This window comes from Mercenaria mercenaria, chromosome 2, assembly GCF_021730395.1.
Source record: "Mercenaria mercenaria strain notata chromosome 2, MADL_Memer_1, whole genome shotgun sequence".
NCBI lineage: Eukaryota > Metazoa > Mollusca > Bivalvia > Venerida > Veneridae > Mercenaria > Mercenaria mercenaria.
The window spans coordinates 28893511-28906755 of record NC_069362.1 but is presented as its reverse complement, the minus strand read 5'-3'; the positions used below and the strand labels follow the sequence as shown (position 1 = coordinate 28906755).

Sequence of the window (13245 nt, the reverse complement as noted above, 5' to 3'; positions counted from 1 at the left end):
AACTTAAGTCTCATAATCCAAGAAAAAAAGATGATTTATTAAATATTGCTTTTCAAAAGTTTGAATCAAAACGTACAATAGTAACGTACAGAGTGAAAATAATCTTAATAAGAAGCAGTTCTTCACAATAAAATATTTGTGGCAGAATTACGAGTCTTGTATCATATGCTATGAGCAATGATGTTGAGTTTGTAAAACATACATTTATTTTCAATCTTATAAGGAAACATACCAAATCAGCCCAGCTAGACCAAAGCACAATAGAGAGAGCAAATTTCTAGATACTTAACCGAGCGAGACCTGTGTTTTCTGTGACGATTTGATAAAAGACTTTGTGTCAGATATCCGGACGAGACCTGCGTTTTCTGTGACGATTTGATAAAAGACTTTGTGTGATATCCGGGCGAGGTCTGTGTTTTCTGTGACGATTTGATAAAAGACTTTGTGTCTGATATCCGGGCGAGGCCTGTGTTTTCTGTGACGATTTGATAAAAGACTTTGTGTCTGATATCGGGGCGAGGCCTGTGTTTTCTTTGATGATTTGATAAAAGACTTTGTGTCTGATATCGGGGCGAGGCCTGTGTTTGCTTTGACGATTTGATAAAAGACTTTGTGTCTGATATTCGGGCGAGGCTTGTGTTTTCTTTGACGACTTGATAAAAGACTTTGTGTCTGATATTCGGGCCAGGCCTGTGTTTTCTGTGACGATTTGATAAAATACTTTGTGTCTTTATGTCTTAGACATCCGCCTCTGATTCACATGGAGGAGGTGACAGTTACTTGCGGAGAACATTTTTCCCTTAAAAAAGCTAATGTGTTTTCTAACAAAATGAATAAGTAATAACGATACCTTTGATAACTGAGATAAAGTATCAGTCTTGTGGTTAACGCCGTTTTTCAACAGTATTTCAGTTATGTAATGGCGGGCAGTTAACATAACCAGTGTTTCTGAGTTCTGTACCAGTACTCCGCAAGTAACTGCCAACTTCCCCGCATGAAACAGAGGTAGAGGACGAATGATTTCAGACACGAAGTCTTTTATCAAATCGCCACGGAGAACATACGCCTCGCCTAGGGTTCGAACTCACGACCCCGCGATCCGTAGATCTGCGCTCTCCCTATTGAGCTAAGCAGACGGGAATCAAGACCTTGAATGTGATTCCAGTAACAAGGGGTTCCCTCACCCCTTCCAGCCCATATCAACCCCGACCTGATAACATTGATATCAAAAGACAGTAGCCTGTTATTCTCTATTAATCATAGATTATTTCACGAATTTTCGCAGTGTTTACAAATCCATTAAACTGGCAAGTATTTCTCACATCTATGTTTTCTACCACTTAATTGACAGCCTTTTGCAATTTCATTAATTTAAATCTAAAGATCTTACTTAAAATGTCTAAATATTTCTTTTTCTTGTTAGTTTCTTTTTTTTTGCCTGTTTTCAACAGTAAATATTTTATTAATGAGAATATAAATATCTCAATACGATTCTGAGATTCAAAACAAAATGTTTTATTACCCTCATGAATGACTGAAAAGACACCCAAGGATATCTAATAGGAAAACATTATATTCCAGGAAGGCAACCCCTCAAATCGTATATCTATAATAGTGTACGGCTGGATGTGTATATACTAATATATTCACCAAAAATTTACAGTCAAAGTAAAACATAATTATTGACCACAATGATGACACTATTTAATACAAGAACAATATACTGCCAGTTTCAGAAAAGCTCGCCGAATGGGCGTTTATATCAAACGCAGGTAGTAAATGATGTAGCTGTCACTTCAGTGATCGGTAAGAGAGCAATTTGATGACCCTTTAAGTTTGCTCCGCCCAAACGTATATTTCTATCTGTAGCAGTGGAAAGCAACCTAGTTACAAAAGTGAAGTATTACAGGATTTTATTTCAGGATAATCCTGCATAATCATACATGTGCATGTACACATACGCAGCATATACACTTAAAACTATTTACATTATAGATCTGAACTGTCTGAAGATCGACATTGATGTGTATAATTTGTATTTATAAGCAACTCTCGACGAAATACAACACAGCTGGTTTCATGTATTTATTTTGAATCGATGTATCTACAGCTCGATTACCAGGTCATACGTGTTTACACGCTTTCAAACCAAAAATTTCTCTACTTACATTTAATGAACTTTCTAATTTTTTATTATGTTTTGTTTCAGCCTGTGCTCAAGTTTTTCTTAAACTAGAAACGCTAAACTAAGGAAGCAGGAGTTAAGGTTACAAAACGCAATCTTTAATGTTTACAAACATGATATTTACAAAAACGAACTGTATATAGTCTTCGTATTATATCCACGGATGTCAGTCACAGATTTTTTTTCAAACGTGGAAAATACCGCTTATTATCGATGTTGTCTTCCACAATGAACTACAAATGTATAAGGTTCGTTTACTCATTTTGCTTTCAATTGTGAAAAAACAAACTCGGCAATATTTATTTAAAACTACATGCAGTATCTTGCCAAAATACAACTGAACGTTTTGTCCCTAGAATCGTGAACGTCTAGTTATACCTAGTACATGTTTGTATAATGCCTTTCTTTTGTTTCAACCTTAGCCTGATTGTGGCAAGTGCTTCTGTCTTTGCGACCAGAGAAGACCTATATCAGCATGCACGTCCGTGCAGTTTGATCATGGTCTGTACGGTTCGCCATTCAATCAGTATCTTTTTAGTAAGTACCCCTTTTAACAGTTAATGGTACTGTCCAAATTGAAAGATGGACAAATTCATTATAGAAATTTAGCAGGGTATTCACTAGATTGTGTAATAAAACTTTGTTGTCTAGTTTACATGTCATGTTGATTGCTATTTTAGCGCGCCAATTCTGACTGATGTTACTCTATTGAACACACAGACACTTGGGGTCTGGAACCCCCAACCCCTCCAGCCCAAACTACTACGTATCTGTGTATATTTTTATCATCATCATCGTATATCCAGACCCAAACTATAACCACACAAGCAATGTTAAACTTATTTGAACTAATTTGAAAATATATATAATCTCTCACTAGCTTAAAAATACACAAGATATAAATCTTCGCCAGAAATATCTCGCACACCCACCTTGAAAAATCATGTCATGTTTACTATTTTAACAACTTTCCCCAAGAATTTTGGTGTTCTTCAGTACAGTACATATTTTTCTTCAAGATGATGTTCATGATAATACTTTATCTTCACTGCTGTCAACAAAATACGCGAGAAATATTACAATTGTGAAAATTTTTGCTCCATTTACAAAATCTTTCGACTGCGTATACTGTGGCTTCCGGCTTAGTACGATAAATAAACATCGCGTAATGAATATGGGAACCAGCTGGTTCCAGTATTCACTGCGCGAAAAATATTTACAATACGAAGCCGGCAGCCATAGCTGACGTAGTCGAAAGATTTTGTAAATGGAGCGAATTTTTTGACAATGGAAGAATTCTTCGCGTATTCTGTTGACAACACTGAAAATTCAGTACTATCATGAACATCATCTTGAAGAAAAATATGAACTGTACTGAAGAACACCAAAATTCTTGGGGAAAGTTGTTCAAATAGTAAACATGACATGATTTTTCAAGGTGGGTGTGCGAGATATTTCTGGCGAAGATTTATATCTTGTGTATTTTTAAGCTAGTGAGAGATTATATATATTTTCAAATTAGTTCAAATAAGTTTAACATTGCTTGCGTGATTATAGTTTGGGTCTGGATATAACGGATGATGATGATAAAAATATACACAGGTGCGTAGTAGTTTGGGCTGGAGGGGTTGGGGGTTCCAGACCCCAAGTGTCTGTGATTGAACATGCTTTCAGGTCACTGTTATATTATAGCACTAAGTCTTGTTTAGTAATTCCTTTCTTCTACACGTCATGTGTATCGGACAATTCTGTAAAGAGCGCAACGTGCGCTGAGTGCGACCGATTAAATCGAGTGCAGTCTTGGCATTTTTGTTTTATTTTCATTTTTGCTTCAAAAATTACTACAGCTCGTTTAAATGGGTCAACCATGTTGTTGTACTTATATAATAGACGGGCCCAGTTTATAGGTTGGTCAGGACTACGATATGTATTGTATTTTGCCATCGACCTATTTCTATAAAATGCCCCGTCCATGTTTACAAACACATTTGTTTATTTTATGGACTGTAAGTGGTGCAGATTGTTAATAAAAACTAATAAGCACTTCCTTTCCTACGATGCGATGTAATCCGATTGCCGGTAAAAATACAAAGTAATGTGGTCACTATTATTATACCTCCGAGTCTGATTACCACATCCAGTCTTCCAGGTTTCAAGTGGGTTAATTTAGGCTGTCTTTATGCTGTCTATTTCGATCTTTCCAAGTTTGACGCCGAGAATTGTCGAAGTCAGACAAGCTTACGATAGGAAAATTATAGTTATGATTTTAAACAAACAAAAGCACATGTGATTCTAATTAAATGCATATCATGGTCAGATGGTACGATCGTTAAAAACTAGTATTTGTGACAGGCAAAGTATAAGCAAGATCGCGTTTTACAAACGCTGTGAACATAGAAGTGCAATTTTACTATCACAATTTTAAATAAAAAAAATCTTTCGAGACACTTAAGTTCTATAGAATCTATTTTGTATTTACGACATAATCTGTAAAATACCAAAGCAAAGGATCGACATCGATTAGAATTTCACTGGAACAGTTTTCGATATGAAAAAAAAAATACATTATTTCATAGAAATCCGTCAGATTATTACTGAATGCAGAAAACGTGGTATGCGATGTCATGAATACTTAAGTCAAACGGAAAAAAGTAGAGATAAAACTAAGCTGTCAGTCGATTCATTTGCCCTTAATCAACTTCAGAGTTCTATGTCGACTTCTGTCGTGTGATTTCTAGAATCCGAATTGTAGTACCCATCCATCGGTTGACTGCTCCCATAGTCCAGTGGTTAGTCGTTGTCTTGAAATCACTGTAACCTCTCACTGACTGGGGTGGGGGCACGGGTTCGAGCCTTCCTACCGACCATATTTCTTATATACATGTGAGAAAGTTTGCATTTTCATCAAAGAACTATTGAAATCTGGCGTTAAACCCAAGAAAATAAATTTCCGCCGTGAGCAAGTTTCTTGGCAAGGAGACTTATTTAGTCATGAATCCCGAATCAAGTTTCAATTTGCTATTAAAGCGAAATGAAGAAGCCCAGTACTTAAGGTTTTTAACTTCATGTACAACGGCTACATGACCGGAAGTTTAATCGTTGATAAGTATAGGACCTAAATACATGTTCAGTGTACGAAAAAAAAGATTCCAGTTAATTCAAGCATGTCAGAATCGCATGTTGCTGGATTACCAAACACACAGAAATGCTTAGAGCTATTACCTTTATAACTCGAGTCATGTATGTAAACAGGGTATTTATGTTTAAGGTAGTTCTGCACGTTTGATAAACCGGAAGTGATGGCGTAACGTCATTTATCCGGAAAACGTGGAATAAAGCCTGGATTCGGCGTACGGAAATGAAAATCATTTTATTAATTAATAGCAGCCTATGAGTAAATTTATTACAATGGCACTGTTAATGTCTTTCTAAAGTTAAAATATGATATTAAAACATCTGGCACGTTAAAAATTCAAAATAATATCTTAACATTAGCGTGAAAAGTGTGGTTCACTTTAATCATCGTCAGATATCTCAAAATTAAGCACACGGACCTATACATTTTATTTCACCACATTATAGGCCATATGTTTATTTACAACTCTGGGAAGTTTCATTAAATTCTACATTGTAGAAAAATTTCTATTCGCGAAAATGTTATGAAAGTTATGATTTTCCCATAGACTTCCATTATGAACAATTGCGTGAGGTCTAATATTTTCAAATCAGTCTAGCAAAAAATCAAGCACACGACCCTGTCTTTTTTATTTGCTGAATTTTCTAGGTATATTCTGAAGTTATGAAAAATCTGACTTTAATCAAATTCTACATTGTAGAAAAAATTTCGATCCAAACGTGCAGAACTACCTTAAACTAAATATATAATTTTAATGTGCTATGATTTACTAGTGTAAACTTAGATCCCTGACCAAGCGATAAAAATACGCATTATTTTTTATCGACTTGTCACAAGGAAATCGATGTACATCGGTGACAGGAAAAAAATACTTATAATGTATACGTGAAATGATCGGGAGAATGCGACGTTAATTAAGTTCAGTTTTACAGACATAATGTAATCCGTTTGAGAGCACGTACAAAAATGTTTGTTTGAAACTGAGTCTGACATACGACTAAAAACTGTATTAACATCCATTTTAAAAACCATAAATACATTTATCACAGACTTTTCAGTTTAACTTGGCTCGCGTCTTGGTTAAATGACGGTTACAAAATTAGCCACTCGCGATAAGAAAATCGATATCAGTCAGTGACTAAATGTGTATGATGCAAACACTGAAACAGCGCGCTATTCTGAAATTGGCAGTAAATAGAAAACTGATACTATTCTAGCTTAATTGAAAATTGCATTAATTCAAAATGAAACAGGAATACCGAATGTGTAACAAAATATTTCAAATGATTTCTTCATTGAAAATAAAATCTCAAAATCGATACAATAAAGTTTTAACAAATCAGTAGTATTGCTATGCATCCAAGACATAATGCATCTACGATCTACATGGTTGTCATTTACAGCGAAATCATAAAAAAAGTTTGAAAGACTTTTTCATGAAAACATTTTTTTTATGTTCATGAAGTTGGTCTTGCCGAACAATTTGTTCAGGTGGGCTTAGCATGACAGGCTTTACTGGCCCCTGGAACCGTGACTGCTACTTGTACCGAGAAATAAGTACGAGTTCTGCAAATGTCGCTAAATGTAAATCTGTAAAAGAATAAGTTTTAAATATTAAGACTTTCTTACAGGTAAATAAATCTTTTACTAGAAGTACGCACGTATTCTGCAGCGGAGATATTGTATGATTTTAGGGTCGCCATATTATTCCGCAAAAGAAATTATGTCTGTTTCTCAATGTAAAGATAATAATCTTTAATTTTATTTCGTACGCATCTACATATTATTATTAGCTTTCTATATAAATGGAGATTTTTTTTCCACGAACGCTATTGAAAATACCTCAGTAAATTATGGTGGTATATTTCTGCCACGAGATAGCTAGGTAGCTATCACGATAATAATGTAAACTTTCCAAGGAGTTCTTGCATTTTTCTGAAAACATTTTCAGCAAAAAATAATATTTTCTAGATATTTTATTTGTTCCCTGAAAATATTTTGGAGAAAAATTTTGCGTTAGTGCTTGAAACTGCAACGAGATACTTGGTAGGTACCACGATAATATTCTAAACTTTCCAGGAAAGTTGTACATTGTTCTGAAAACATTATCGCAATAAATCATTGTTTTCAAGATTTTTGTTTCCAGGAAGCTTTAGACTATTGAGATAAAGTTTTTAAAAACGTTCTAAATATCTAGATAATTGCTGAATGTATCGAGATAGCTATCTTGCAAAGAGAGCACCTGTCAGCACGTGCGGCAAAAATATCGAGATATTAATGTAAATTATCGCAATAATATTTCCAAGAAACTTTCAACTACTGAGATAATCTTTTCAGAAAATACCGCTTTATCAATATAACCTTTTTAATTATCGCGATAGCGACCTAGCTATCTCGTGGCAGAAATATGCCACCACAGCCGATTCGAACTTTGCGCCTGAATATCGGAAGTAAATGACGTCTCAGTTCCTATCGTAAATACATAGAGATTATAAACATGTAACAATTTTAAATATGCTTGAGTTCTTCAACTGAAATTTGGAAGCGGAAAATCATTCTGTGGAAAGACGAGTTTCTGTTATTTAGACAAAATGTGACTTGATTCGCTACTTTACTACAGTCAGGTTAATGTACAAATTTTAAAATATACTATTTTTTTGATCGAATATAATTTCAGAGTCTTGATTCATCCATATGTGCCGTCCTTGTCGCATGTTTGCTTGTCTTTGCTCCCACACTGTGATGCAATAGTTTGCGCATGCTCCGTAGCATCGAACACGGTTGATACAGTATTCTTCCAAAAGTCGGTTTCTCTTGCAAACAAATATTGACCAATAGAATCTTCCCTATCAAACTTGATGTAGGACTGTGATGTGACGTCATATTTTGGCCAAGCTACAGAAGATACTACATCTGATGCTGGTTTATTCGGATCGCTGAAACAAAAAGATAAAAGAAAGGTTAAATACATATTTCATAACTCAAACCTTCTTTATGCAAAATATTCTTATCTTGACGGTTTCTGTACAAAGATTTTGAAGCTAGTTTCACGTATATTTTCAATTAATGAGGCCTTAAGGAGTGCCTATCATTAATTATGCTAATTTTAGCAGAGATATGACGTTGTGTACATGTAAGGACGTGCTGATGAATGTGTGTTATTGTTCCTTCTCAAGGAACACTTATGGTGAACATGTTACACTTGACTGAGCAGGTAATTGATACAAGGGTATCATCAAAGGCATCCGAATTCCAGTAGGCGCCGCCATTTTGTACTTATGCATATTTATAACAAATAGCCTCTTTGCCAATGTGTTTTTACGCATCTTTAAGTCAATCTTTAGTGAAATACAACTACGTAATAACAGACCTACAAAAAACAATAATTTAGTTTAAACTATCTAACTCCTAAATCTTACATGTCATATTGTAGAATCGAGATTAACTAAATGAATATTCATCATCTAAAAATAGAATCCCGCCCAAAAATATCGTCTACTATTAATCTTCTCGGTTGCATTCTTTGCTGCCTCCAGAGGTTCTTTTTACGATTTTATTTCACACCAGCTTTATTATTTTGGCATTTTAAGTATTACAATCAAAACATACTGTAATAAAGTAAGACTGTTAATGCTACCGTCACCGGATTACAACATTTCAATTACTTCCCTTGTTTTTGTCAATAACTGTATAATGCATTTCTTTACTTTACTGTGCTATAAATTATTTCAAAGTTTGTGATTTCTTGCCTTTTGATTAATTGTTTGTAATTTTCAAGCTGTGAAGTTTTTGTGCGCACTTTTTACAAAACCATTAGTTTGTTGGTGCCGACTTATATAAAACCTCTTTTTCTCTTGGAGTTCTTGGTATCCATTCTGGCATTTGGCAGAACTCTCTTGCTATAGTATTGCTAATTAGAAATAAGCAACCTTACGACCAAATTCTGATCAGTGCCATTAGGACAACAATGGTTCCCAAAATTTTGATAGAGTCATGGTTCTTGTCCGCTGATAATAATCAGGTAGAATCGCCCATCTAAAGGTATTTGTATATTATTTTAAGTTAAATAAATGTTTGAGTGAAATAACTTTAAGTATCCTTATTGAAATAGATAAGAATGTACGTAAACTAGTAAAACACATTGTTCATAATTGTTTTATTAAAGATCCCTTAAATAGAATATTTAATATGCGCTAGAAGGAACCTTTTGGTAAGCTAAATCTTGTTTTATTGCTATATTTAACAAGAGCTGTCACAGAAGACAGCGCGCTCGACTATTTCGATGTTGGATAGTTAAACTGTGCACATCTGAGGAAACTAGAGCTGTCACTGGAGTGTTTAATGACTCCAATTGTGGATGAAGATATTGCACAATAGTCTGAGTCTATGTCAAAAATATCAACTTAAAGTAATAAGAGAGGTAAAGATAAAATGTATCAAAACACTATATTAGTATATCCTAAGCAAAAAGGGGCATAATTCATTAAATATTGGTGCCAAAGTTACGCACCTTGTGTCATATGGTGTGGGTGATGATGTTGAACAACTATTTTAAGTTTGAATCAAATTCATTCAGTAATAACAGAGACAGAGTGAAAGTGCATCAAAACTTTAACCTAAAATTCTAAGTAAAAAGGGGGAATAATTAATGAAAAATTGGTGCCAGAGTTATGCACCTGGCGTCATATGGTGTGGGTGATGATGTTGAACAACTATTTTAAGTTTGAATCAAATCCATTCTAATAACAGACAGAGTGAAAGTGCATCAAAACTTTAATCTAAAATTCTAAGTAAAAAGGGGAAAATAATTCATGAGAAATTGGTCCCAGAGTTATGCACCTTGTGTCATATGATGAGGGTCATGATGTTGAACAATTGTTTGAAAAAAGTTTGAATCAGCTCCATTCAGTAATAACAGAGATAGAGTGAAAGTGCATAAAACTTTAACCTGAAATTCTAAGTAAAAAGGGGAATAATTCATGAAAAATTGTGCCAGACTTATGCACCTTGTGTCATATGATGTGGGTGATGATGTTGAACAACTATTTTTAGTTTGAATCAAATCCATTCAGTAATAACAGAGATAGAGTGAAAGTGCATCAAAACTTTAACCTGAAAATCTAAGTGGAAAGGGGGGATAATTCATGAAATATTGGTGCCAGAGTTATGGCCCTTATGCCAGATGATGTGGATGATGATGAGGAATAAGTATTTCAAGTCTGAATCAAATCCATCAAGTAATTACAGAGATAAATTGAAAAAAGAGAAAGTGTAAAAAAAACTTTAACCAAGGTGGGGACGCGGGAAGACGCCGACGCCGGATCGAGTAGGATAGCTCTCCTTATACTTCGTATAGTCGAGCTAAAAACAAATGATGATAAATGTCGTACCCTGTTTTTGCAAAGTTTGTCCAATATGCCATCATTCTTCCAGATAGCTCAAGCTCCCATTCAGGAGGTGTGTAATCCGATATGTTCATCAGAGCTGCCAAATCAAAGCTGTATCCAAACACAGGCCCTAACTCGTCTCCATGGTTTGCCATGCCAACCCAATTTGGTGTTGGAAGCATGTGTTTGTCGAGGAAAGCAACGAAATTGTATAGATAACTGTCAACATCAGATGCATTAGAATGAACGCGACTCATTTCTATCGCAGGAACATTGAAATAAATGTCACCGAAAAGACGCACTATTTGTTCACGAAGTTTTCTGGGATCATCAGGATTTTCCCAGTCCGTGTACTCTGCAATCAGAAGCTGTTTCACAACTTCAGGAACAGTTCGCTGACCATAGACTAATGCTGTAGCACCAGGAATTTGCTGCGTATTCATCTGTTCTCGAGTTATCTCCAGGTCCTCCAAATTATCTGATCCGAACACCATAAGTAATATTGCACCTTCTTTGCCATTTACGCCATTCATCAGTTTAAGTGTTCGAAAGAAGTTTATTTCCTTGCTCTCTTCATTTACTGCTTTCCTATACAAGTCAGCGGGATAAGTTTTGATAAATTCGCCATCAATTGTTGGAACAGCCCCTGGTTGAACTTTTACTTTGTCTGCCATACCGCCAGATGCCAATGTATCTGAAACAACTTTGATTATATTTTCAGGAGTTGCTGACCGAAGACAACTGAAAACTTCATCCATATCTCCAACACTACAGCTCATATTCTCGGCAAAATATTTAGCTATTTCGATGTTATTTTCTTGGTAATATCCTGGAATCGTTAAAGCCGCGCTCTGCGAAATACCACTTCTGAAGAGTCCGTCATTTGGCGGATAAATCATTTGCAAGGAAACACTTAGCGAACCTGCAGATTCCCCAAATATGGTCACCCTATCTTTATCTCCTCCAAACGCACCAATATGTTCGTTGACCCATTGCAGGGCTAAACGTTGGTCAAAGAAACCAAAATTACCTGATGATTTTGCATTGTCAATATCTAAAAATCCAAGCAATCCCAGCCTGTAATTGATGGTGACTACAATCACATTTCCGACAGAAGAAAGGACTCCTCCATCGTACATAGTTCCTGAACCCATTGAAAATCCGCCGCCGTGAATAAAGAACATAACCGCGTGGCCTGATCTCTGGTCGGATTCCTGTCGTGGTACATAAATATTGAGAAATAAACAGTCTTCTGATGTCTTCTCCTCGGGCTGGTGAGGAAGAATAAAAGCTTGTGGACATGCTGGTCCGAAGTCTGTAGCACTGTATGGCTCAGGAAATGGGCCAAACGGCTCCGGCTTTCTGAACCTCAGTTCTCCAGTTGGAGGCTTAGCATATGGAATGCCGAGATATCTGTCAACTTCATACGGTTTATTTCGAAATATCACACTTTTAGTTTCTCCACTTATTGTCCCTAGTCTTATAGTCACACTTGGAATTTCCGCTGACAGAAATCGATTAACTAAACTTACAAGTATAAATATCCTTGCTGTAAAATATGCCATATTTCACTGTATATCTGTGCAAAAGCAAGAACAAATATTTAAGACCTCGAACGCTATACACGTACTTGGTACTCTTAGGTCTATTTAATTTTATTTCACCAGTTTAACACTGTTCAAATATTGAATCAAAATATGTTAAAAGCTATGACAGTTCATTATATAGTACATCTCACCAGGATATACAAAACACCAATAATTCGCTACCACACATGCATTTACGTTAAAATTGCGTACTGATTAAAAAATGTAAATGAATCATTCGACTGATAACAAGACTAAGTACCTTAAGCAATTAGCTTTGTGGCGTTTCAAGATTAAATTGCATAAATTGACAAATTCAATAAAAGAAACTATCCACAAATAATAATTCTGCTGTTATATCATCAGTTAACCTTCAAAATAACGATTAAACTGTCCAAAATGAATTTCTTCATACGACCCAGTTGCAACAATATGTGGCGTAACATAATCTACGGGAGGTAACTCTCTACCGCAGTTCATCACTATCAGTTCTATCCGTCCATAAACCGGAACAACCATTGTCTATCTGTGCGTATACCGGGGTGATAATAACCATTATGTTATAAATATAATTTATGGTGTTTGATCATGGAGGTAATATATTACCTCCATGGTTTGATCAAATGAAATGTCACATGCCTTCGTTACTCCTTTTATATATAGAACTTTAATAAATAAATATTTTTCAAGTACATTGAAGTTTAACCTTAAGAAATTATTTAGGAAGTTTGATGAAATCAATGATTAATTTTCAGTCAATATTGGAACGTAATTTTCTATAGTTCTGTTTTATATGGAACACCCTAGCTGTCTTCTGATATTGATGTGGCATTCCATGCTATGCTTTTACCGGTATATAAAATACCTCTACATATATTTATACGTGTACAGTGATTGAACAAGCCTATAAAAGGCTTAACTGCTTTTATCTGTACTTGCCGTAATTTAAGT

The 13245-nt window shown here is 35.2% G+C and overlaps 1 protein-coding gene across 2 annotated transcripts; it reads right to left on the bottom strand.

Moving 5' to 3' along the window:
* Positions 1-7061: 7061 nt before the first annotated feature.
* On the bottom strand, positions 7062-12743 carry LOC123563600 (carboxylesterase 5A-like). Of its 2 annotated transcripts, XM_045356476.2 has the most exons (3): positions 12557-12743; positions 10712-12287; positions 7062-8257 (listed from the first exon to the last, which is right to left on the bottom strand). In XM_045356476.2, the coding sequence occupies exons 2-3, from the start codon at positions 12271-12273 to the stop codon at positions 8008-8010; spliced, it is 1812 nt and encodes a 603-aa protein (XP_045212411.2). In that variant the 5' UTR covers positions 12274-12287; positions 12557-12743; the 3' UTR covers positions 7062-8007. The 2 variants fall into 2 exon arrangements, with proteins under 2 accessions (XP_045212411.2, XP_045212410.2); XM_045356475.2 differs by having other exon boundaries at positions 10712-12743.
* Between the last annotated feature and the right edge of the window lie 502 nt (positions 12744-13245).

What these genes read in the sequence shown, in the direction of transcription:
- LOC123563600 (XM_045356475.2), bottom strand. Translation starts at nt 12,273, where the DNA reads ATGGCATATTTTACAGCAAGGATATTTATACTTGTAAGTTTAGTTAAT. An exon ending in ACAAACTTTGCAAAAACAGG is followed by an intron (nt 8,258 to 10,711) that starts GTACGACATTTA and finishes TTTTTGTTTCAG; the next exon opens with CGATCCGAATAAACCAGCAT.